Raw genomic sequence first — 24,888 nt, forward strand, 5'->3', positions numbered from 1 at the left:
TATTGAAGGATATCCTGGTGATTCAAGTAGCTCTATTTAACCAAACAGTTTTTCTTTTTTGATAAAACATGTAGTAAGTTTCATATCTTTTGTGGCACAAATTAGTGACTGACTGTAAGAGCACTGAAGATAAAAATCTGACTTACAGTGTAGAGGTGGTCATAAAATTCTATGTCTAAAACAACAGTCCTTGATCAAAGTAGCATAGTTACAGGGCATACTGATTAGAAGCTGAAACATTATTACAGCTAAGGATAAAGCATATCTCTTGTCTACACTTAAAGAAAAGGTAATAAAGAAGCAAAGATTTGTCTTAAGGACAAAGAGTCCTGAATTACTATTGACAAGCACAAAGATTGACATCATGGAGATGTTTCAGTACTTCATCTGGCATTTGTATCACTGCAACACTAGTGAGTATTAGAGGAAGTAAGGAGAAGGAAGAGGAGGTCTGGTTTTCCTGGTAAAAGTGGTAGCTCCATCACCAGGCATCCTGGGAGGCACTGCTTCATCAGCTGCTGTGGTTGAGGTGTCAGCCCTTATGCTGACATAAAAGCAATCATATGACAAACTTGTATCTGCAATTAAGTAAAAGTTGGTTTTCAGGTGGTAATCTCTAATCTGGTCACTTCTAGTTAAAGATTATTTCCATAAAAGGGATTAAAATGCCTCAGGCTGAGTAATAGGGTAGAGAGGAATGATTTTGGTTTGTGTCTTTGCTGATGGAAAGATGGATAAGCAGTGGTGACCTGAGTCATCCTGCTTTAATATGGTCTGTCAGGAAGCAACAGAATAAGATAAGGCACTCAAGGCAGCACTTCTAAAAAGTGGCAAAACCACAACATGATTAGTCTGTGCAACTCATCAGCACAGTTTACCACTGCCCATTACTGCAAGATTTGCAAGGATTACATATGTGAAATGCTAGAAATGACAGTTTCTCTATTAGAATGAAAATAAATATATTGTATAAATTTTCCAGACTCACAGATGTCTCAGACCTTCAGCTGGGTGATTCAATAGAGGCAAAACTTTCCAAAAACTGTTCCCTAGGTTGCCTTACTTTTTTAAATGAAGCATCTTAGACCAGAATCCATCAGAACAAATATACCACATCAGATGAAATGACCTAGTGCAATGAAAACATTCATATTTAATGTAAACCCATCTCTGGCTGTTGGTAATCAAGACCTGATCCAAAGAAAGCTTTCTCAAGCCCCTAACCTCCTCAAGATTAATCCTTGAGATGGAGGAGTCTTTCATGAGATTATTTGTACAGATGTGTGTAAGTCCCATGCGAAAGATTAAGAAATACATAGAAGCTGAGTTCTAATACAAAAGTTAACTGATTCAGCCAAAGGTAGTTGCAGTAACTGCAAACTTTCTCCTTCTCTTCTACCTGGCTCTCTTCCCAAGACTGCAATTATGCTGTTGCCTTTTATGTGAGAGACTACCCTTCTTCACCTGTTCATTCTATGTCTGACCAAAAAGGCCCTGGTATTTGAGAAAAGATGCAACACAATGATCAGCATTTCCCCAGGCCGTAGCATTTAGTTTACAGCTTCAGGGAGTTATGTTCATGCAATTTTTCAAGAGTGCAAAGAGAAGAGGAAATCCTACAACCAGGCTCATGCCCCATTTATCAGCAAAAGAGGAAAAAGAAAAACAAACCAAACAATCCAAAGCCACCAAACACACACCTTAAAAAAAACCCCAACCAAACCAACAAAACAAAACACCCTCTAATAAGGTAAAGCATCACCATACTCTAAAATGTTCCACTTTCATACTCTTGAATGCTAGAATTCAAATAGTTTGAAGTCTAACAATCATACTATTTGAAAAATCATGTTTTGTAGAAAGAACTCAGATAGCACTTAAAAAAGAAATAAATCTTTTGGATAACTAGTCATTACTTGGACTTGAGGTCATAAGACTTTCAACTGCTCTATGCTAGTCAGCCTGAGCTTTGTAACTGAGGTCGGAGGTTGCTGTCACCACTAACTACAGAGTTGTGGTACTTGTCTCAGATCTTTTTGCCTGCTGCCTTCCTCAGATCCTGCAGGTTCAGGCAGGGGAAAAGCAGAAAACATGTTGGAGGTTGCCACCGTGCTAAGCCTTATTTTTCTGTAATGCTGCCCAATATGCCCAGAGAGAAAACTAACCATTGACCATGCCTGAAAGACTGTTAGCTGCTGTGATCTTCATTACATCCTACTAATAACTAGGAAAGAGGCCTGGCAGGGGCTGATCATGCCCTTAGGAGGCTCCCACAATGAAAGCGACAAAGCATTCAAACAAGTGTTTCATTGTCTCTATCAATTAAACAGACAATATTGCATCATCAGTACTGTACGTGACAAATTGTGCCACTTTGCCTCAGCCTTCACTCACATCTGTAATAAATGAGGGCAAGCATTAGTGGCTTTGTGTTTAAGTAACATTTAGGCATTGCATGCTGGAGCAGAAAGACCATTCAGAGTATGGACAGAAATTGGTCCAGTGGTGTTCAGTAGCAGCCAGGCCGGGTGGGATACTGAAAAGCAGGACAAGCAGGCCAGGATATGGTCCCATTACCCTGGAATAATCTCCCACCCACCCACAGCTCTCTGACTGAAAGACAGAGAGGTTGACCTTCATATTTTCATCAGTCCTTCATAGATCTTTCTTCCATGAACATGGAAGGGAAGACCAATGTCCTTAGTTGCTGCAGCATCCCATCACAGCTATGAGTTTCCTATCTTCTAGTTCACCAGGTGGTGGAAGAGCAACTGCTTATTTCATGACAAACTCCTGGCCAGCCAAATCAATGGCTGTTGTAAAAGGGCAGCTTGGAGGGAGAGGAGAATGATGGATTACTGTGGTGAAAAGAAATTCCTCCCAGTACCACCTATTGCCAGTCCTGCTTCTTGTCTTTCCTCTGCACCAGCAAAACCAACAAATTTCACATCCTTCCTCCATACCCTGTCTGCATTCCAGATGTCTCTAGCATCTGTTTTCTTCATAGAAGAGGCAGCATGGTCTTGGCCCTTCACTTGAAGGTAACAAAACTCATATCTTGGCATTTGCTGCCAGCTGACAGCAATGCAGAGAGCAGGTTGAGTCACCCCATTCCAGTTTTCCTTTAAGTAAATCTGACATCCCTGTCACAGCAGAACAATGCCTGTGAAAAAGGTGGGGCAATACTGTTGACACATCTTGGAGCTGCCTTTGTCATGCATAGAATGGCAACTGTAAGATGTTTCCAGGACTATTTCAGTGATCAGTCAAATATTTTCAGTGTCTAGTCTTAAGTTTTTTCGCTTGGCTTGGCCTGTGTGTATTTTGCTTGCCATATCAGCTAATGGAAAATATGACTATTCTGAAAGAGCAAGCTTACTCTGAATTTCAGCAAAGATGAGTAAAGGCAAGTGCAGCACACAGTACTTAAATGCCACTTAGCCTTTTTAAGAGGGTTTTTAGCTCATCATATACTGAAGCAGCAAGTGTATACTGGTTCTTAGCTATGTGGTAAAGCAGCTGTCCAGAACTAGAAAAACCAGGAGACAGTGCTGATCTATCACCATTAGGATTGTGATACTACCAATGATAAGTTGATTGAGGAAAAAGAAATCAAATTCAAATTCCTGCTCTTCTGAAAGCTCTACTGGGCCATAAGTCAAACAGCCTCTGATCAGCTAAGTGGTTTTCTTCCACTTGAGTAAAGGATTTTATCAAATGTCTGCTGTAGGAAAGATCATACTCTCTAGATAAGTAATTGTGAATTTTCATAGCAAATACATTCAGCTTTAGTTTCCAAGGATGGCACATAGAAAGGTTTTTGCTTTGCTCCTTTTTCCAGTCTAATTCCACATTCCCAACACATTGGCAAAAAAGTTTGCAGCGTGTTTTTATTCAGAAGTCAAACCAGATGTCTAGGGAGGTAAGGGATGGTTAGACTGGAGGAAATCCAGTATGAATCTTGCACATGTCTCAGGTACTCTATAGAATTGCAGGAGAGGTGAGCAGGAGGCTAAAACTATTCTTTTTCTCTTTCCATTAGACTCCCAAAGGTTCCTGTTTGGAGTCAGTGAAGATTGCCATTGATGCTGGTTATCGCCATATTGATGGTGCCTTTGTCTATTACAATGAGCATGAAGTGGGACAAGCCATCCGGGAGAAGATTGCTGAAGGAAAGATCAAGCGAGAAGACATTTTTTACTGTGGAAAGGTGAGGAGCTGAGCTCAGATTATTTATACCAATTCCAGGATTTCTGTGAATGACCTTTCCTAAAAATGCTGGTGGTCAATGTCTGGCATGCTTCCAGATCCAACTTCCTGTATTTTCCTTTCCCAGCATTACCATAATGCTGCAGAGCTCTTTGAGCAATTGATTAGCTGTTAAGCACTCCGTTGTTCTCAGTTTAAAGCTCTGTTAGCAATAGGAACAACGCAACATCCATTCCTCCTAGTATTATAGGTACCTGCAGGTTTAGATCATTGCTACACTGAGCAGTGCTTCCTAAGCTGTTGCTGGCTCACGTGTTGAGCTGGCACACATATTTGTATAGTCACAAACGGATCCCAGCCTGGACAATGATCCTGCAGATGATTTATTCTCTGTTAGAGTAATTCCCTGTACAGGTTGCTGTGAGATTGCACAACGAAAGAGCTGAGAGCAAGCACGTTCATGCAAGTGTCTGTGTATGGGAGAACAGCAAGTGCTTACATTGGTACCACTGCCAGAAAATTACTCACCAAGCTACACCCTTAGTTACTGTATCACCTGTCATTAAAAAGTTCTAGGATGATGAATCAACTTACTTGGATAGAAGATGTTGTTACACTTCTGCTTTAGAGCAACAAGGCCAGAGTTGATGCTTTGAAATCTTACCTGTCAGAGCTGATTCTGACCTAAAAGAATTAAATCCCTGAGCAATGAAACATCTGAAAAATGTGTTACAACTACCATGATTATATCCCAGGTATAAGAAGAAAACATAATTCAGAATAAAAATCAGATGGCCCCGGAAAATTCATGGTGTCTGTCCAGTTTCTAATGGAGTTCATGACCTCAAGTTGCCCCTCCTTCACTGCTTCTTTGAACACATCTGTCTAATATTTTCCCTTTTTCCTTTCCCAAATAAGATGTAATCCACAAAAGTTACTCAACAGCCCTGGAAATAAATACCAGAGTTCCTAGAGTGAGAGATCTCATGGATTTAAAGGCCTTTTTTAACTGTGAGCAGTTTAGTTAAGCTCTGGGATATGTGAAATTGAGCCCTGGATTTAGCAGTTTGCAGACCAGGTGGGTTTTCAACAACTATAATAGACCAATTTCCAAGTACAGCACTTTCTAGTCTGTAAAGTATGCAGCTCTTTTCCAAGTTCCTTTCTTGGTCATACTGGTAAGAACCTTGTCATCCTGTGATAAAGTTTCATATCCTCAAATTTTCCACCTTTATCAGGGTAGTTTCTCAGTATCTCATATGCCAAATATGTTGATTTGAATCAGTTCAAATACTTAGTTTCAACCATTTATAGTTTCATTACTGCAAATTACTAACAATATTTTGAATCAAAACCACAAAGCTATGCCAAAAAAGGTTAGAACCAGATGGTCTAACAATTCTGAGTCATTCAACTTTCTCAGCTGTTTCCCCAGAATTTACATTCCCATATAATTCTCAGGTTCTGTGAAAGTGCACCTCAGTAATATTTCCTGACTTCCTTTATTTGTTAAGCCTTTCTATATTCAGTTGTCTGACCTAATCACTAGATGATTTTCCTAGCTGATAATCACTGCTTAAAATTTGAGCCATCTGTGAAACTACATTGGATTTTCCCAATTGGTAGGTTCAGTTGCTCCCTAACCCACAGGCCCTGCCAGCCACAGGGCTGCAAAGCACAGTACCACGAGAGTCAATGCCTGCAGTTCCAGCCTGCCTTGTGAATGGGCATTTGGACTTGTATGGATTTATCATTCTGTTGTATAGTGTTTGTGTTCGACAAAACATAAGGTGCTCAGGGTGACAGTCCCTGGAGGCGTTCAAGAGGAGACTGGATGTGGCACTTGGTGCCATGGTCTAGTCATGAGGTCTGTGGTGACAAGTTGGACTCAATGATCCTCAAGGTCTCCTCCAACCTTAATGATACTGTGATACTTTGTAGTCTTTAAAGAGCTCAAAGGCAAAAGTGGAAAATATTCCACACCCAGTTCAATCCATCACAATTCAAGATTTTCAAAGGTTTCACTGAATTTTTTCACAACAGATCTAAACTTCCCAGAAGTGGAACTGGATGTCCCTTGCCTTATGAACTTTTGGATCTTTAGCTTTGTGTACCTCACAATCTTATATATCGTTTGAACAACAGGCAAACATCAAGACATGAGTAGACACATGAGCTATTGATTGGTAGCTGACTGATGTGACTATTGCATCTCCTGGGAGGCATGGTAGATATGGTAGACCACTCTTGGAAGCAGTCTGCACAACAAAAGTTGGGGTTGTTTTCAGTCTTACTGACATCAGAAGTACTGGAAATTCCCCAAACCCTTCAGACTCAAGCCCCTCTTTATTTAAGAGTTCTTCATTTAAACAAAGACGATGCAAACTGAAGGCTGGTCCCTTAGCAGGGACTGACAAGAACAGCCACACTGAGTGGCAGCATTACTGGAATAGTGACTCGGTGCAATTCAGCTGCATCTGCCAGCTGAAATCATCAGCACTTGCACTTGGCTCTTGCTGTTGGCTGGCTGATGAGGCAGAGCAGCTCAGCATCCAGAAATTTTAGAGGTTTTATATCAACTGCCAACATCTCACTTGGCTTAAATAGCAAGACCTTTTTGGTCTCCTCTTTCATCCCAGGATATTTCTTTCATTAAATTAGAAGTAACATTTCCAGGAAATGTGGTGTCCTGAAATGCCAAAGCCAGCTGGCGACTTTGACTGCTCAAATGTCTGCATGGGTTCTGCTTAGGTAGATAATACAACTTGTACAAACCATGAAAACAGTTATGAAACTCCTAAGTTTCCATGGCATCTATGTATTACCATAGTACAAATGCTTGCTTTTTCTTAAAGTTGTCTCTTTAGAAGCTCTACAGTTTTTCAAATGGAAGTACTGAGAAGTACTGCTAAGTACTGAGACCAATAGCACTGGGCTAGAAAGGGCACTCAGAAAAACTGCTTCTAAACTATCAACATATTTCATGTTACCACATTTCTAAAACACAATAATGAAACTAAATATAAAGAGTATACAGACTCTTTTCCTTACCTGTATTTAAGTCCAAAATAGCCTCTCATTTTACATGTAAAATGCTTCACAAAAATCAACCAACCAACCCACCCCCCCAAAAAAAACCCCAAACCAACCAATAAAAAAACCAGGCCAAAGGAAATCAAGTTCAACAGCTTAAAACTTTGAGAGTAGGACCTTGATTGCAGAACCTGAAAATAGTTGCAATACTCTAATACACCTCAGTCTGTATCACCATCATCTAGTGATCTTAACTGCTTCCTGCCTTGCAACATACTGCTGAGGAAGGCCTAGTACCCATTTCCAGATGCCAAACACTGTTTTGGTTTGTCAACACAGGGCAGGGTGAGATGGGCTGTTCTCAGTGCAACTGAACTTTAAGAAAACATGTCCTTGACTCTGCTGGCAGAAGTGACCAGATAGTTATTTCCCAAGAAAACAATAATCTGTTTTCAAACCCCAAACATTTAAAATACTTTAAAACTTACCCAGACTGTCTTTTGGCATCTATAATCATTATTGGCATTCAGTGGCTGCCAGCTTTGGTGGCAGAGCTGGCTAGAGAGTGGCCATATCAACAAAGAGCAAGTTTTTCCAGCCCATAGAAGTGCCAAAAATCTTAACAGGACTCCACATGTCAGCTCTGTGCATTGTAAAAAAAAAAGACCAAATTGCCCAGCTTACTGTGTGCAAATAAAAAGCACTTTAAACCCCCTATTCTGCATTAATTCTGTTCTTTTGTTGATTTTAACTGCATCAATTGGTTTACAAAGAGCTCTTGGTTGCTAATTACCATGTCATGGTTTTATTCTTGCAAGAGATTTGCATCAGCAATTCAGAGAGAGAACTGAAAGTTAATCAACTAAGCACACTCCATAGCAACCTCCAGGCATAACTCTGCAAGGAAGCAGCTGTGATTAAAGAGGCTGAAAGGGTTGTGCTTTAACTTTCACACCTACTTTACAGTAACTAAACCATAATATATTTTTCAGTGAGGACTGGGAGGTAAACTAAAACTTCCCTGGGTCAGGCAGTCACTCAGACTCCGTGACCACAGAATACCAAAAGATTGTCTTTGTGCTGGGTGCTTGTCTCAATAGCTAACTCACACGATCTCAGCTTCTGCCTTCAGGCATAAAAATGACCACGGATTTCTTGTGGGAACAGAGTTTTCCAGTGAAAGCATATGCTTGGAAATCTTAGAAAACAAAATGAATCTGCCTAAGTTCACTGAGCAAGACTTTGCACTATGCTAAACTCAGAAGAACCTGTCTTTCAATAAACACATATATAATGGCTTTACTGGGACAGCCCTGGGTGAGGATTCCTGTCTTAACCTTCATGTCTGCCTTCGGCAGAGGACAGAATAGGGCTCACCATAGCATAAACCATGATGTCGTTGCACTGCACATAACTAGCTCTGTCAGAAGGACAAGTGGTGGGGGGAGTGTCACCTGGAGGATGACAACTGTTATTCCTGGCACCCCAAAAAAGAACCTGTGCTTGCCTTCCCAGCTGTGGAATACCTGCCATCCTCCTGAACTGGTGCGTCCCACTCTGGAGAAAACCCTGAAGATCCTGCAGCTGGACTATGTTGACCTCTACATTATTGAGCTACCCATGGCTTTCAAGGTAAAGAGAAAAATAGCCCAAGGAAAAGTGCACAATTGGATTGAGCCAAGGTCTTCATCTAGCATCTTTCTCACACCTTTCATTCCATGGTGAAAATAGCACTTTGACCAGATAATATTTGATATTTACTGCATGCATACATTTCTGTTTACTACCCATGGCAAGAGAGGCTTACAGGTGTTGTGAGAACAGAAACTGTAGCACAGGGTCTTTCCGCCCAAAAGACACATCTGCTAAAAGGAACACTTGCTATGCTGAAGAGTTACTGCATCTGAAGCAGAAGGTGTCTTAATCCACTCTGAGCCACGAGGAGGGAGTCACTAGAGGAAAGCAGTTATATAAAGGAGCGAAGGGAGAGGGGCAAAGTTTGGAGGAGGAGAGAGAAAGGGGAAATGCCACCTTACTCTATCCCCAAAGCCAAATACCCTCAGTAGCATTTAAGGCACCACACAAACTGTGATTGTGATCTTAATCTCCTTAATTCCAACCTTCTCACAGACAACATCAGTAGATCACAGCTGGTTTCAAACAAGGGTTGTCTAGCTCTCACTCTCAAATGTCTAAAAAGTTAAAGCCTGATAGTCCTTCATACTGCTGGCTCTGGGCAATTTGTAGCCAAAACCTTTGAATGCAAGGAGCTCACATCAGAGCTGCATGCCTCCCTTGCAGCCAGCTCTCGCAGGTTCCCAAACATTCTGGTTGCACAACCACTTGTACCTTGATTTACAATTTTCCTCTGCAAGTGCATGCAAAATAAGGTCAGGCAATTAGCTGGCTAATTGTTTCTGTTGGATGTTTAAATTCTAAGCTGGCCTCTTCTTGCAAGAAGGTAGTTCTTTAGTTATGTTTTACTATGGACTCCAAACTGCCAGAAACATCAGATAGGAAGCAATTTACCAGTGAAGCAATCACCTTAGATCTTCAATTCGTTTTCCCCCAAGGAAGCCATATCCCATTAAGACCTACATAGGAGTAACTGACTTCACATATTGAAAGTTTTTTAATATTGTCTCACGTATGGAATCTTTTTTGGGTACATTTTTGAAAACTTCCCACCACTTGCAATTTCCTGTTTCCCTTTGCTTGTGTTTGTATTCTCTAGTAGTTCATTCTCCCACATAGTGAAGGTCATAGTCTCACAATATAAAGATACAGACAGCTGGCTTTAAAGTAATGTACATCTGACTCCCTGAGGCCTGTATCAACAATCTGAGTTGTTACAGGAGTAGCAGTCCTGGAGATTTATTCATGTCCCTCTTGAGAGGAGAGGGGCAGAAAAAAAAAATAAGGGTTCTGTCTGAAAATATACATTTTTCCTGTGTCCAATACAGAAAGGAAAAACCCTTCCCTTTTGCAATGGTGACAGGTTCCTTTTCTTTTCTTTTCCCCCTCTCTCACAGATGCACTCATCCTGCATGTGATGCTTGCCTTTGATCAGGAGTGTGCAGGTGTAATGCTAAAAAAAAAAATCCCTACTCTGCCCTAGTCTGTAAATGCTGGTGCTTTTCGGTATCCACAAACGCCTTCTAGCAAAAAAAAGTCTCTGCTTGAAAACAGTGAAGTACTTGAGACAAAACTTACGGTCTCACTCTCTTTTGTAAAGCCTTTAACACAATCCCCCACAATATCCTTCTCTCTATGCTGGAGGGATATGGATTTGATGGGTGGACTGTCCAGGGGATAAGGAATTGGTTAGATGATCGCATACAACAGGTAGTGGTCAACAGTTCAATGACCAGATGGAGACAGGTGACAAGTGGTGTCCCTCAAGGGTCTGTACCAGCATGAGTACAGACTGGTGCAGTTCAATATCTTTATCAATGATATTGACAGTGAAATTGAGGGCTCCCTCAGCAAGTTTGCACGTGATACCAAGCTGAGTGGTGCAGCTATTAAGTCTAAAGGACACGATGCCATCCAGAGAGATGTGGATGGGATGGAGACATAGGCTGAGGACAATCTTATGAGGTTCAGCAAAGTAAAGTACAAGGTCCTGCACCTAGGTTGAGGCAACCTTCAATATCAATACAAACTTGGGGATGATGAAACTGAGAGCAGCCCAGCAGAAAAGGATTTGGGGGTACTGGTGGATGAGAAGCTGGACATAGGCCAACAATGTGCATTTGCAACCCACAAGACAAAGCACATCCTGGGCTGCATTAAAAGAATTGTGGCCAGCAGTTTGAGAGAAGTGATTCTGTCACTCTGCTCTGGTGAAATCTCACCTGGAGTACTGTGTCCAGCTCTAGGGGCCCCAACATGAGAGAGACAGAAACCTGCTGGGTCCAGAAGAGGGCCACCAATGTGATCAGAGGGCTGGAGTACCTCTCCTATGAAGACATGCTGAAAGAATTTGCGCTGTCCAGCGTAAAGAAGATAAGGCTTTGGGGAGACCTTATAGATACATTTCAGTATCTGAAGGGATCTACAGGAAGGATGGGGAAGGACTGTTTAGAAGGGCTTGTAGTGATAGGATGAAGGGAATGGTTTCAAACTGAAGCAGTGTAGATTTAGGGTGGACTTAAGGGGGAAGTTCTTTACAGTGAGAGTGGTAAAATGCTAGAACAGATAGCCCAGGGATGTGGTTGAGGCCCTGTCCCTGGAGACATTCAAGATGAGACTTGCTGTAGCACTGGGCAGCCTCATCTAGTTGGAGGTGTTCACTGCAGGGGGGTTGAACACAATGACCTTTGAGGGTCCCTTCCAACCTGATGCAATCTGTGAAACCAATAAGAAGCATGCCCCTGCAGATCTCAGTGTTGCAGGTTGTTATAAAGGCTTTCAGGCAGAGTAAAAGGAATCTGATTTCAGAGACTGAAAGTAGTGATAGAGAGGGAAATGTGGAAATGATAAATTAGTTAATGTAATTACTGTCTATTGACTGCTATACAAAAGTAACCTTGAACAGAAATTAATGAGTTAGGAGTGGATCAGAGTAAAAAGGTCTTGAATTCAGACTTGTCTCCTGAACTCATAGAAGTCTAACTGCTGTGTTTTGATCTTGCAGTACTTGGAGAGCTTACTGGGATATCATGGGGCTGAATGGTTTGTTCCAAAATACCCTGGAATGATTTTGTAAATAGAGCTTCTCTACCTCAAGTTATGTTGGCAGCTTGTCTCCTAAAAGGATAATGTACCCAGCAGCCACTTACCTCCTTATAGTCAAGTGTTTTGTTGGGGTTTTTTGGTTGTTCAAGACACAGCAACAAAGGCAGCAAGTCATCTTTGTGGAATTCATCAAGGAAAATCAGAACATTTGGAGGGGACAGGATTATGCCTGTAACATAGACCTTGGCCTCTGAAATCCAAGGCTGTTTTCCTTAGGCTCACTTTTCCCATGAAATGCCTTGAATTTGAACTTCTTGGATGAACTGGGAGGGCCAGTTACTGATCATATTAGTCACAGCTGTATGTTCCCAAGGAGTTACCATGTCAACATCTTGTACCCAGGCATTTGAAATGTAGCAGTTTGCAATCAGATCAAGTTTCAAACATCACTGAAATAAAAGTTGATGTTGCAATCAGACAAAGGGGAGGGAGGTGTTAATGCATTGCCTGCAACAGCAGTGAAATGACCAGCAAATATGAGAAAGCTGCATTCATTACTTACTAGATCATAATGAATCCCTGAAGTCTTATTTAAGGGATATGGAGATAGGAAGAAAGAATTCCTAGTGCCCAAAGAAAGGTGGAAAATGCACTTCAGAGGTTCAAGGCCTGAACTACAGCTATGCACAGATATATACTACCAATAAGCAGCTCTTGGAAATGGTCCCTCCAACTATTGGGATCTGGACTGAGCTGGTATTCTTCTCAGATGCCTAGGTCACAAGCAGGATCAGGGGAAAGGCTGGGAAGAAAGAAATGAAAAAGTAGAAGATAATACAGGTTGCTACTCTAACCCAGCCCTTCAGAAGGAGGCTGATCCATTGGATGCCATAACATGAAGGTTGAAAGTTTGTCGAAAAAAATAAGGCCATACGGGAGCTCCCAAGAGTGCACTTAGGGCAGTTCAAAAGTGTATCCAAGGACAATCTAGCAGTGGAGGATGTGGCAAGCCCAGCATGAATGACCTGTTGAACTTCTGGTGTTAAGAAAGATTTTTAAATTTTTTGGTGTTTGCTAGTAGAAACAGAGAGTCTGTAGAAACATCTTTGCTCTGAGGAGTGATTTTTTTTCTTTCTTTAAAGCACAAAAGTATGGTTTTGCTTTTCAGCCTGGAGATGCAATCTACCCAAGAGATGAAAATGGGAAAATGATCTACCACGAGACAGACTTATGTGCCACTTGGGAGGTAAGCAAACACAACATCCATCCATATAAGCTTGAAAAACAGATTCTCGTTTTCAGTTTTACTCGTGGTCTTCACAAACAGAGCTGAGTCGTACTGATAGGGCAAACAGATCAAATTCTACTAGTCCATGGATAAATTTTACTTCTGTCCCTAAGGATGTTGCTTCTTGCCATCACCTAATTATTTTTATAATGAAATAAAACACTGTTGAAATATCTGACATCTACATTCATTCTTTCAGTGTGCACACTTGCTGGTTGATGTATCTGTAGGTTTTTACCAATCTCTCCTCTTTATTAGATCTTTGCAGCAGGAGAAAGTTGGAGCCCTAAGAAGTGACTAGATCCTCCCTAAAAAATAATAAAATAAACTTTTTCACCATCGTGAAAATCAGAATTTGCCCTAAAGTTCACCATAAAAAAACACCACAACACCAAAAAGAAACATCCAAAAAAAATATCCCACCCAAACTCTTGCCATCAGAACAGATTAACTCACTACTAAATTTAATTATCAGGTGCAAATACGAGGTTTTTCTGCTAACAAAACTTGGAGGGAAGTAGCATTTGTTAAATGTTTATGTGATGCATTCTAATGGTATAGCTAGATATCTTCTTAAGCCTGATGCTACCTGGCAGGTGAGGTGAGGCAGAAAGTGAGATTAGCAATGTCCTCACATTCCTGTCTTTTGAGGTCTGGGACTCTCTTTAACTTATGGCCAGTGCCAGACAGCTCTCCTTCTGCATCAGGTCTGCTACAAAAGCATCACTAATTCAGCCTAGTTTACACCAAGAGATAACAATGGGTTACTGCATGCTCCATTTCAGCTGGCACTGTTCCACAGCTGGGGAGCCATGTCTGATTTTAGCTGTAGTGCTGCAGATAAAGATGGAGAATGGATGACATTCTGAATCAGAGTGGGAGTGAGCTCAAGCTGGGTCTCAGGGAAAACCAGGGACTTCCACATTAGCTATTTATGTTGCACTTATCTTTGTCTGAGGCAGTTCAGTCCTCTCTTTCACAGGCTAGTTGTTCAAATGTTGAAGGCAACAGCTGTCCGAATGCAGTTAGGTTTTTATATTCAAGCTGATGCTTATTGTAAAGAATATGTTGTAGCAGATCATTCTTCAGCTAATAGGTTAAGAGAAAAATAGGTGGTGGTGAGTGCCTGCAAATAATAACATGAGTTTAAATAAAACTGGCTAAACTCAAACCAGATAATTTCACTCTTTTGGTATGGTGCTAGCAGGCAAAAATGGCTCCAGATGACTGTATTTGCTGACTTGTCACGGAGTGATACAAAGCGTATGAGGCCAGCTAGAGGTCATCAAAAACATGGTCCCTCTTACCTCCCTGCTTTCAGCTCCTGAGAGACAGAAAGAAATAACAAAGCTGTCAGAAAGGGCATCCAGCTCCACAGTGGGGTCTGCTCTGCCTCAAACAGTCACTGAATCACTGCAGAGTTTCTGGAAGTAAAGGGGGAAAACTTCCCCTTAACAATCCCGCAGATGAAGCTAATAAAGACTAGGGCATATATTCATATCCAAGGCTTTCTCAGCTATTAGGATTTGTCTGAAGTACAGAATATCTAGAATTCCTCTCTCCTCTTTTTTTTTTTCCCCCCCCACTTTATGCTGTACTGCAGTTTTGCTGTTCTTGTGATGTGCCTTTCCAGATGCTTCGAGGATTTCATGGGATAGAAACCTCATACAAAAACCTGTTGTACAATCAACAGGAAAAAAATGAATTATCAGGAAAACAATCTGTTTTGTTCTCTTTCTCTTCTTGAGCTTTGAGCCATTACTAAATCAGCATAAAGTAAGCAAAACTCTTTAAAAGCAGATGTCTGGCACTTAAGTATCTATACCTCAGAAGAATCTTTCTGCTCTCCAGGCAATTTGTACCCGAGGTATAAAACACTAGGATTTGGTCTGGAAAGTGAGTTTAGAATAGTGGGATGGCACCAACCCTCATGATAATAGAGCTGTTAGTTCTGCTGTAACAAAGATTGCCTGCCATCTCAAGAATGGACTATCTTCCACCTACCTCTAAAAAGCATGCACCAAGAAATCAAGCAAACATGTTGGGCTCCACTGGTCTTCACTTTCCTTGCAGGCTATGGAAGCATGTAAAGATGCAGGCTTGGCAAAGTCTATTGGAGTATCCAATTTCAACCGCAGGCAGCTGGAGATGATCCTGAACAAGCCAGGACTTAAGTACAAACCTGTCAGCAACCAGGTATGACTGCAAGCCGAGGGCGATGCCTGCCATGGTGCCACTGCCATGTCAGGAATTCAGAAGCAGATGTGGCCTAAACCACCACATGCATAAAGGTGATGTACACTTTGCCACAGGTGCTGCCCTCCCTACTGTCACTCTTCTATTCCTAGCTTGAAAATATTGCTTATCCTACCTGAGCTAAAGAGAAATATTTGAAGGTGTGGACCAATTGTTCTCCTCATTTGCAGCTCCAGGACAAAAAAACTGGTGCCTCTATGCCAAAGCTCCACTAGCAAGGTTGAATGCCAAGCCAATACAGATCTTAAACCTCTGCCAAGCACCTTACTTCAAGTCAAAAAAATTCCTGAGACAAACCATTCAGAGCCAATCAATCTTCAGTGAAGCCATGTCTACCTTAGCTGACACGAGAGCAAAACAACTCATAAGTATCAGGGATCCCAAGTTGCTCTAAGCTTCCAAAGTTTAAAAGCCATTAGAAGCACCTCCTAAATTTTCTGTACTTGCCCTCTTGTGCCTTTCCTACAAGACATCACTAAGAGTGAGAGAAAAAAATACATTAAAGAGGAGACCCTGTTAAGCAACCAACCTGAGCTGAATGTGCCAGTGAAGATGATAGGCATGTCCGAGTTGAATTACAGTAGTAGAGCTCAGAGAAGGTAGTACATGGCAGTGACCCATCTGGATGCCCAATACCTTTGGCTCTGATATTTGGCAGCCCACTGCATTTCCTAGAAATCATTGGGAAGCTCTTCTGACTCATCTGGCACAAACAAATATCCATGTTAGCAGTATCAGAGAAGTGGCCAGAGACCAACTGGGACCAGCTTCCCAACATTAGCACATTGCCAGAAAGCAGGGATTGACATGGGGCAGGACACAGAGATGGGTCATAGCCTTTCCCTTCTGTCTGGCCTGAGGGAAAGGCAGCCTGTGAGAGAAGGAAATTCCATCACCTTTCACTGGTATTAACGTGCCTAGCTGGTGCAAAATCCAATTGCTGTTTCTGGCATACCTCTAAGACAAGACTCAGCCTTGCTGCTGCTTCCCGAGATCAAGGAAAACTGGGCTAAAGATTAAGCCCATCTTAGGGAAGATAGCCAGCAAGCATAGCTCTACCAGCCAGCTTCAGACCACTTGTAAACAGTGGTTACCTTGTAGACATCCCTTTCCTAGAGACAGAGAACGCAGCCTGAAAACCCCTATTTGTAAGGGAATGGTATTTGCAACGTGGAAAACTAAGGCACATACCAAGGTCATAACTGTTAGGGACTTATCTCACCTTGTGCATATCCCTCTGCACCCTTCTGTGCAAGACAGCTTATGCCAACACTTCCCCTAAAAGCAACATTAGATTAGCCATGCTGAATGCAAGGGGCAGAAAACCAAAGATCTAACCACCACGAAATGGGTTGCCTTCTCGGCCTGCTTCTCTAATGAGCTTCCCTCACGTCCACCACCCCACACTTATTGCCACCTTTTCACTGGAGGCCAATAAAACGTGCCACCAGCCAAACTGCAATCACAAATGTTGGCCTGCTGTCCAGAAAATAAATAACTAAATATATCACCCAGCAATATACAATTATACAACTTCACAGTATAACTAAGGTTGGAAGAGACCCCAAGGATCATCGAGTCCAACCTGTCTCCACAGACCTCATGACTAGACCATGGCACCAAGTGCCACGTCCAATCTCCTCTTGAACACCTTATATGTATCCTTTCCTGAAAGCATCACCTGGTTTGTAGCTCTCATGAATATTGGGACACCATCTGCTTGTCAGTTAATCATTATTTCTACATTACTCTTGTAGGTTGAATGCCATCCTTATTTCACCCAACCCAAACTCTTAGAATTTTGCAGACAACATGACATTGTTATTGTTGGGTACAGCCCACTAGGAACTTCAAGGGATGAAACATGGTAAGTCCCAATCTTAATTTCTAATAGGACAGTATCAAGGAAAATAATGACAGTTCTCCCCTGCTGCCTCTCTGTGCAAAATACCTTTGCTTCCATTTTTCAAGGTAGTTTTGAACTTCAGTGCCTAAATATTACTCTTGTGAATGTGAACTTGCAACACTCCTCACATAAAACAACAACAACCAAGGTGTCTATATAGGAGGCCATCTTAAATCTCCTTTTACAGAAAGCAACTATCTGTAACTGGGAATATGAAAGCTTAGGTGAGGCAGTAGAAACCAGAGGACATCCCACAGGAATTTGTCTTTGACAACAAACCAACCTAAATGCCTAAGCTTTTCTCCCTTATTTCACACTACATGCCTTTTCGACACAGCATTCTGTCCCCAGACAAGTATGCTTTGACATTAAATATAAGGGGTGTGTGTGCATGTTTTCTTTTTTCCAATTTTCTTCCAGGGTAAATGTGTCCTCCCCTCCATTATTGAAGGATCCTGTGCTGAATGCCATTGGGAAGAAGTACAATAAGACAGCTGCACAGATTGCTCTGCGTTTCAACGTCCAGCGAGGGGTGGTGGTCATCCCCAAAAGCTTTAATCCACAACGCATCAGAGAGAATTTCCAGGTAAATTTGTATTCCAATGGTGCATGGATGAATCTACTTCCATTGACTTAGCACCTATAGAAGGTGAATTCCCCCATGTTTTTCTGTAGACATAAAGCTTGACCATTGTCAGTCTTTGCCACATTTGATGTTTGTTGTCCCTATCACTTAATGGTACCATGATGTAACAGTAATATAACAAAGTAGAGAAGAATTTTTGGTGTCCTTTTGCCCTCTAGGGAAGCTGAAGTTCCAGCTGATAGTATATCCCAGAGCACTGGCTGCTGCAATGAGGAGCACAAATGAGTATTCCTGTGGGTCAGCCGCCCAAGGTTGCTGGCTGTAGGTGTTTAGGAATGACTGTCTTGTTTTGCCCAGTCTTCACCTATGGGACATCTTTGTTAGGGAAAGATTGCTGCATACCAGTGTGCCAGAAAGGCTCACAACCACCTCAGCAGAAAGCATTTGTCTTGATTACCACACACAAATAAAATGAATAATTCGTTCCCACATCCCTTGCAGCACTCAGTACCCACATTGCTCTCCACTTTTCTTGCCACTGTATTTCTTTCAAAGTTGGTGCCCCGGTTGTTGCCAGACTACTTCCTTTATCTTGAAAAGTAGTATGAACAAATGGGACTGAACTTATTCATGGCCCTAAGACTTTCCTATAAATTTAAGCCAGTATGGATTTTTAAGGGAGGTTGGGAAGGAAGGGGGACTGTACTTCTAAAATCTGGAACATATAAATGTTGATTATGACAAAAAATACTAACTTATTCCTAACATCTCCTTCCATTAGATCTTTGACTTCTCCCTCACTGAGAAAGAGATGAAAGAAATTGAAGCCCTGAACAAAAACGTTCGTTATGTGGAACTGCTAATGTAAGTTGGGAAGGAATCCTAGAGCCTCACAGAGTATTCTTGTCTTTCCAGAGGATTTAAAAACAAAACAAACAAACCAACCAAGTCAAAAACCTCATAACCCTTCCTCCCCTCCAAAGAAAACCTCACCAAAAACAACCCCCCCCAAAAAGCCTCCCCCAAACCACAAATAACTCACACACACAAAACTTCCTTTTAATATTAAATTTTGTACAAATGTCCCTATTTTAAGGTAAGTCTTATGGGAGGTTTTTGATGCGGCCTGAATATGTTCCTGGACCCACTGCATAAATAAGTGTCAGCTCAGATGTCAAAAGCCTACATGGTAAAAAGTGACTGTATCTGGCTAGTCCATCTCTGCTCCATCTCCTTAAATGCTCTCTGTATGTGTTGTAACAACAGCCTCATCCACCCACGAGTTGTTGCTGAAATACAACTAGGAGCAGTTTCTTGTCTTTCCCCTACTTATCACCTTCATTTCCAGTGCCCAGAAAGCCATGTTGCTGCTTGAGTACAACAGTCCATGGATTGTAAACTTAGCATTTCCAGAGGCAACTTGTCCCAGACTGCCTTATGTAAGGCTGAGAATGCAGAACCCTGCTGTGTGAAAACTCAGGGCTAATCTAGGGAGAGCTTTGCTCGTCACACACTACTTCGGTCAGTACATCAAAATATGCCTGCCTAACTTCCTCATGAAAGAGGAAACATCTTAATGACCACAAGTCATTCTCTGACACTGCCTTCTTCAACAATCTCCCTTTCCTGCTCTCATGTTGAGTTGTACCTTCTCATATGAAAAGTAGAAAACCACACAGTTTAACTGCTACACCTTGTTAATTATCTGTTCTAAGAACCTGCAAGGCTTGATCTCTTGATTGCTTGTGATCTGAACCTTACCACTCAGCGAGTTTTACTTTACTTGAAGGCTGTGCTACCCCAGAAGACTCAGGCTGAGTCTTCTTCCAGAGGCTGAGGCTATTTGTTTTTCCTTCAGTTCAAGAGCATCTACAGTTTATGGCCAAACTTTGTGCTTTCTCCTTTTCAGGGCACTCAGCATTGTAGAAAAATGCTTGAGATTCATTTATCTTTGTTACCTTGGATTATCTGGGTCTTGCCAAATTGTAGTGCGCTCAAATACTAAAAATAATGAAAAGCAGGATAGCAGCAGCACTCTAAAATATTGACCATTGCTCAAAAGATTGGAGAATGTTGTAAAGGAACAAATAAACCACTTACTGTGCTGCACAAATATGATGGGAAATATGAACCAAGTTAAAAACATCATAATGGAGTTCACTTTTCACATCTAACTCAGCCAGGTGCTCTGAAACTTTAGTTTCTTTAAGTTTAAAGTAGCCTTCCATCAATTAGCAGTATTTAATTCCAGAAGGTTTCTCACAACTGACATAACAGATTCTTGTGTGTGTTTTGGTATTTGAAATAGGGATTTGTTGTTGTTGCATACCTAAGCTGAGCTATGACATCATTTAAACTTCCAGTGATTATATAAGGAAAATGTAACCTTGGTGCAAATTCAAGAGCCTTTTCCAGAGGCAAAGTTAAAGCATGCAAGTGCCCACAAGAGAACTTTCTAAGCCATCAATCCAAAAAGTAATAAACTAAATGCTTTGCTCTATTAGACTAAATTTGGTCACAGGAGATCACTGAGGATAAGGAAAACAGGATGCGTAGGATTTTGGCTCTATTTTCACAGCAGTGCCATGTTTAGGGAAAGTGCTTAAATGCAGTCTGACCTTAATTGTGAAAAATGCTTCTTGGAAAAGGGATGTTGCAATGTAAGGAGCAAATAAACATTTATCTGCCTACTATGTGTTCTCACATTGAAGTGTCTGGAATTGACACTACAACAGATGAGTTACCAGCATAAAGAGATTTTTTATTTCATCCATCCATATGTATCTGAAAAAGTCAATCCACCATGAACAAAGATTTCTGGTTAGTCAGCTTTGTGCAAAACCTTCAACAGCTATGACACAAATGCCAGCAGGAATGGAAGAATCTAGCTTTCCTCTGGCTCTTCCAGTTATCAGCTGCCACCAGTGCTGCATGCAAAGCTATTGTTCTGATGGCGGGAGTAAGCCCATACAAATAGCAGGATACTGCAGCCAGTGGAATGGGTGAGCAAGTTAAGCATCTGAGCAGGAAATCAGAGTTTTGTAAAAATTAGTATTTTAATACATCTCAGTCTGAAATGAGTTCTTCTCACCTTGGGGAAATCTAGAAGTATGGTGCTGGGCAAAATTAATGTAAGTCTGTCTGCTTGATTTATCTTGTACTCCTAATATCTGCTATGGATAGTCTTAATTACAAGTCATTCCAAGCTGCTTTGACTCCTGGGTGAATCATTTTCACTCGGAGCACTCAAATCTTTGTACATGTGAGAACTGATTAGCAAGCATGCTCCACAGATGGAAAGTAGAGATTATGATACTGGCAACTCAGACATTCTCAAATTATAATGGAACCAAACAAGCCCAAGTGTTGTGGCTCAGGGTTTGTTTGGTTTTGGGATTGGTTTTGGTTGGGATTTTTTTCAGTTGTGTTTGGTTCTTTTTTTGTTGTTGTTTAATTTTTGGTTTCTTGAACCAACTCAATCTGTTAATGTGTAAACACTTCAGCTTGGCTGAATATTGGATTGAAATGTTTTGACACAACCAATTCAAAATGTTTGATGCCTTCCAGTTAGTCAGCTTCAACATTGTGAAATGTATCCTTCCCAAACTGGAACAATTCACAGCTGGGATAAATGCCAGTATTTGTCATGCCCTGCTGAAAGGCAAGGCAGCCCTCAGCCATGGTGCACCTGAGAATGCTCTACAGAATTTCTGGTTTTGTTAATGGAGAGTGTTTGTCAGGCAAGGGCTTGTGGTTTAGAATCATCCAAAATGAACAAGAAAATCCATTTCAAAAAAAGAAAGAAAAAAAAATGAAAAGGGGAAACAAAACCAACCCCCCACAACTGCCCCTTTCTCAAGTCCTCCAAAAATGGGCAGTTACTTTTCCATCTGCACCTGACTCTGGGAATTTTCTTCTTGCCTTTTATAGTGATCCTGGCTCAGGGACTGCATGCTCAGGGATGATGCCGTTTTTAAAATGAAGCCTGGAGCATCTCTGCCTTTGGTAGTATGCAGCCATGAAAATCCATTTCTTCCCTGAATTGGGGGACCCCAAAGCTTCTCTGTAAATTCTCTGCCACTGGTGCTATTAACCTGGCAGAGCATCTGCATCTAGGCTAAGTTAGAGAACAGCCAGACATGGTTTAGATGCAGCAGCCACTTGGAGGAAGCACAATACCAGACCCATGCCAGCTCCAAATGCATAAACCAAAGTAGTACAATCTGGTGTCTCCACTTATCCTTCAAATATAGCCCTTATTTTTGAGTGTCTTTCTAGACATCCAGACAAATATGTCTTCCCCTTCCAAATACACACATAGAGAAGTCATCTCCCTTCTCTAGGACACTTCTACTAGACTGAATTAAATCCACTGAGTTAAACAGCAAGAAAGCTGATATCCAAACTTTTGTCAGTTTTTCCCCCTCCGTCCCTACGGTATGTGGTCTGAAGGACTGAAAACGGTCCTTCCCTGCCTTCTTTCTGAACGTGCAGGTTTGCTTCCAACTCTGCAGGGATTTTTTCAGACCAGACAGCTTCTGAATAAGAAGTAGAGCCTTCCATAAAGACCACAAATACATTGTAATGAAGAGGTTTGCCAGGCACAGGACAGCTATGATGTGATGTGATACCCTGTTTCTCCCAAGAAGCTGACTAGTTCAATCTGCCCTATCTCCACAGGTGGCGTGACCATCCAGAGTATCCCTTCAGCGATGAATACTGAAAAGAAGGTGTGTCTGCACAGGTTCCTCACTTGGTGCCATTATGCTTCAATGAAAGAGACACGACATTTGGTGCTTTGACTCCTTGGGAGACTGTTCAAATTAGCATTAAAAACAAGACATTTACTTCCCCTTGTCAGCCTCTTATTGCTACTGAAAAGCAAATCTATTTAACCTATTGACTCTCTGATTTTGAGGTAGGAAGCTCTAACTCTTGAGAATTGAAGCTTCAAAACTGACAGCTGGTCAAAGTGAAGATTTTACTTGAAAATAGGCTTACTAGTTCAAGCTAAATAATTTTCACACTGTGGCACATTCCTCACTGAATTTGAAACACGTAGTTCTGCTCCAGTAGATGTGAAGTAGTATCATTTTGTTTCACAGCTCAAGTGAGAAAAAGTTAAGAGTGGGGAACTAATTGGATTTGAGAGAGATATATGTATATTGATATCTAGTATTCCTCATGTGCATTCATGACCTGCATTCCATAGGTACACCACTGGCTCCACATGCACCTAGTTCAAGCCTTAAAGCATTTTAAGTGTGTTCATGTCCTTCAAACACCTCAGCTGAGAATCTCAGTGAAACACAGGAGACTCAAGTGCATCTGTGTTTGAGCTGTTATATAAAGAAGGCTTTGCAAAAATCATTGCTCATTTAACCTGTAGCCAACCAGGGCCAACCACTAGTGAAAGCCTCACCTCATGAGATTAAAATCCCTTAAACTTCTTTCATGCTCCAGAAACTGATAACCACTCAAGAAAATTTCTATCACAAATTCTGACAGTCTTTCATATAAACTGCAGACCAAGAGAATACTGAATTTGGAAGCCAAGTTTTAAAAGAGGAGAAAGGTTGGGGTATAGTTTCTGTTGTTTCTTTTGTGTTGCTTTTGAGGTATTTTGGTTATTGGTTAGTTGTGTTTATTTCTAGGGGTTTTGTTTGTGTGTTGGGGTTTTTTGTTTGCTGACTTTTATTGTTGTTCTGGATTGTTTGTTTGGTTTGGTTTTATATGTTTGTTGTGTTGGGGTTTTCTTAAGTACCACTTTCAACTGTGCTTTGAGATTGCAGAACACTGGCAGGTCCAAGAACAGATAGGAATCATGCAGAAGCAGTTGGACTAAAACCTAGACATTCCTTCAATCTCTCCGCACCATTCTGAAACATGGGGGCAGAAGCATGGACATCAGAGTACAGGAAACTAACTCCTACAGCATCAATTTCTTTTTCAGACCATTTGTTTGCTCAGCAAATCTTGTAGCTTTCAAGTGTGTCATAGAATGGCTTGAGTTGGAAGGGACCTTAAAGATCATCTAGTTCAAACCCACCTACTATGAGCAGAAACGCCTCCTACTAAACTAAGTTGCTCAAAGCTTGGTCTAGTCTGGTCTTAAACACTTCCAGGGGTAAGGCATCCACCACTGTGGGCAACTCATTGCAGTGTCTCACCACCCTCATAGTGAAGAACTTCTTTCTAATGTCTAATCTAAATCTACCCTGCTTTAGTTCAGAAACATTGCCCCTTGTCCTATCAACACATACGCTTGTAAACAGTTACTCTTCAGCTGTCCTGTAGGCCTCCTTCAGGCACTGGAAGGCTACTATAACATCTCAATGGAGCCTTCTCTTCTCCAGGCTGAAGAAACCCAGCTCCCTCTGTACTCACAGGAGAGGTGCTGCAGCCCTGTGATCATCTTTGTAGCCCTCATCCAACAAAGTCCAGAGCACAAAGTCCAGAGCTGGACACAGTACTCTAAATGAATGAAAGCAGAAGGGTGGAATCACCTCCTTTGACATGCTGCCTTTTGATGGAGCTTTTTGGGCTGCCAGCACACATTACCAGCTCACATTAAGCCTTTCATCAACCAGCACCCCCAAGTCCTTCTCTGCAGGGCTGTTGTCAATGCACTCATCACCCAGCCTGTGTCTGCACTTGGGATTGCCCTGACCAAGGTACAGGTCCTTGCACTTGGCTTTGCTGAACCTCATGAGGTTGGCATGGGCCCACCTCTCCAGCCTGTCAAGATCCCTCTGGATGGTATCTCTTCCCTCCACCTTGGTGTCATCAGCAAACTTGACGGTGCATACAATCCCACTGGCCATGTCACAAAGATGTTAAACAGCACCAGTCCCAGTACCAGTCCCTGAGGGACTCCACTCAGCCTATACCCACATCTGTAGAAGGCTATTTTCCCTCCTTCCTGCCCCC

General features: G+C 41.7%; 1 protein-coding gene across 1 annotated transcript in view; it reads left to right on the top strand.

The window, feature by feature from the left end:
• AKR1D1 (aldo-keto reductase family 1 member D1) overlaps positions 1 to 22,805 on the top strand; it is a 35,379-nt gene extending 12,574 nt beyond the window's left edge. Inside the window, exons 2-9 of the mRNA XM_009896371.2 lie at positions 4,043 to 4,210; positions 8,758 to 8,874; positions 13,091 to 13,168; positions 15,284 to 15,406; positions 17,224 to 17,333; positions 17,793 to 17,958; positions 18,740 to 18,822; positions 22,639 to 22,805. Of these exons, the coding sequence (XP_009894673.1) occupies positions 4,043 to 4,210; positions 8,758 to 8,874; positions 13,091 to 13,168; positions 15,284 to 15,406; positions 17,224 to 17,333; positions 17,793 to 17,958; positions 18,740 to 18,822; positions 22,639 to 22,681 (888 nt within the window). The 3' untranslated portion in view covers positions 22,682 to 22,805. The remainder of the gene's footprint in view (positions 1 to 4,042; positions 4,211 to 8,757; positions 8,875 to 13,090; positions 13,169 to 15,283; positions 15,407 to 17,223; positions 17,334 to 17,792; positions 17,959 to 18,739; positions 18,823 to 22,638) is intronic.
• The last annotated feature ends 2,083 nt before the right edge of the window (positions 22,806 to 24,888 follow it).

The sequence above is a fragment of the Dryobates pubescens genome, chromosome 15 (assembly GCF_014839835.1).
Source record: "Dryobates pubescens isolate bDryPub1 chromosome 15, bDryPub1.pri, whole genome shotgun sequence".
Taxonomy (NCBI): domain Eukaryota; kingdom Metazoa; phylum Chordata; class Aves; order Piciformes; family Picidae; genus Dryobates; species Dryobates pubescens.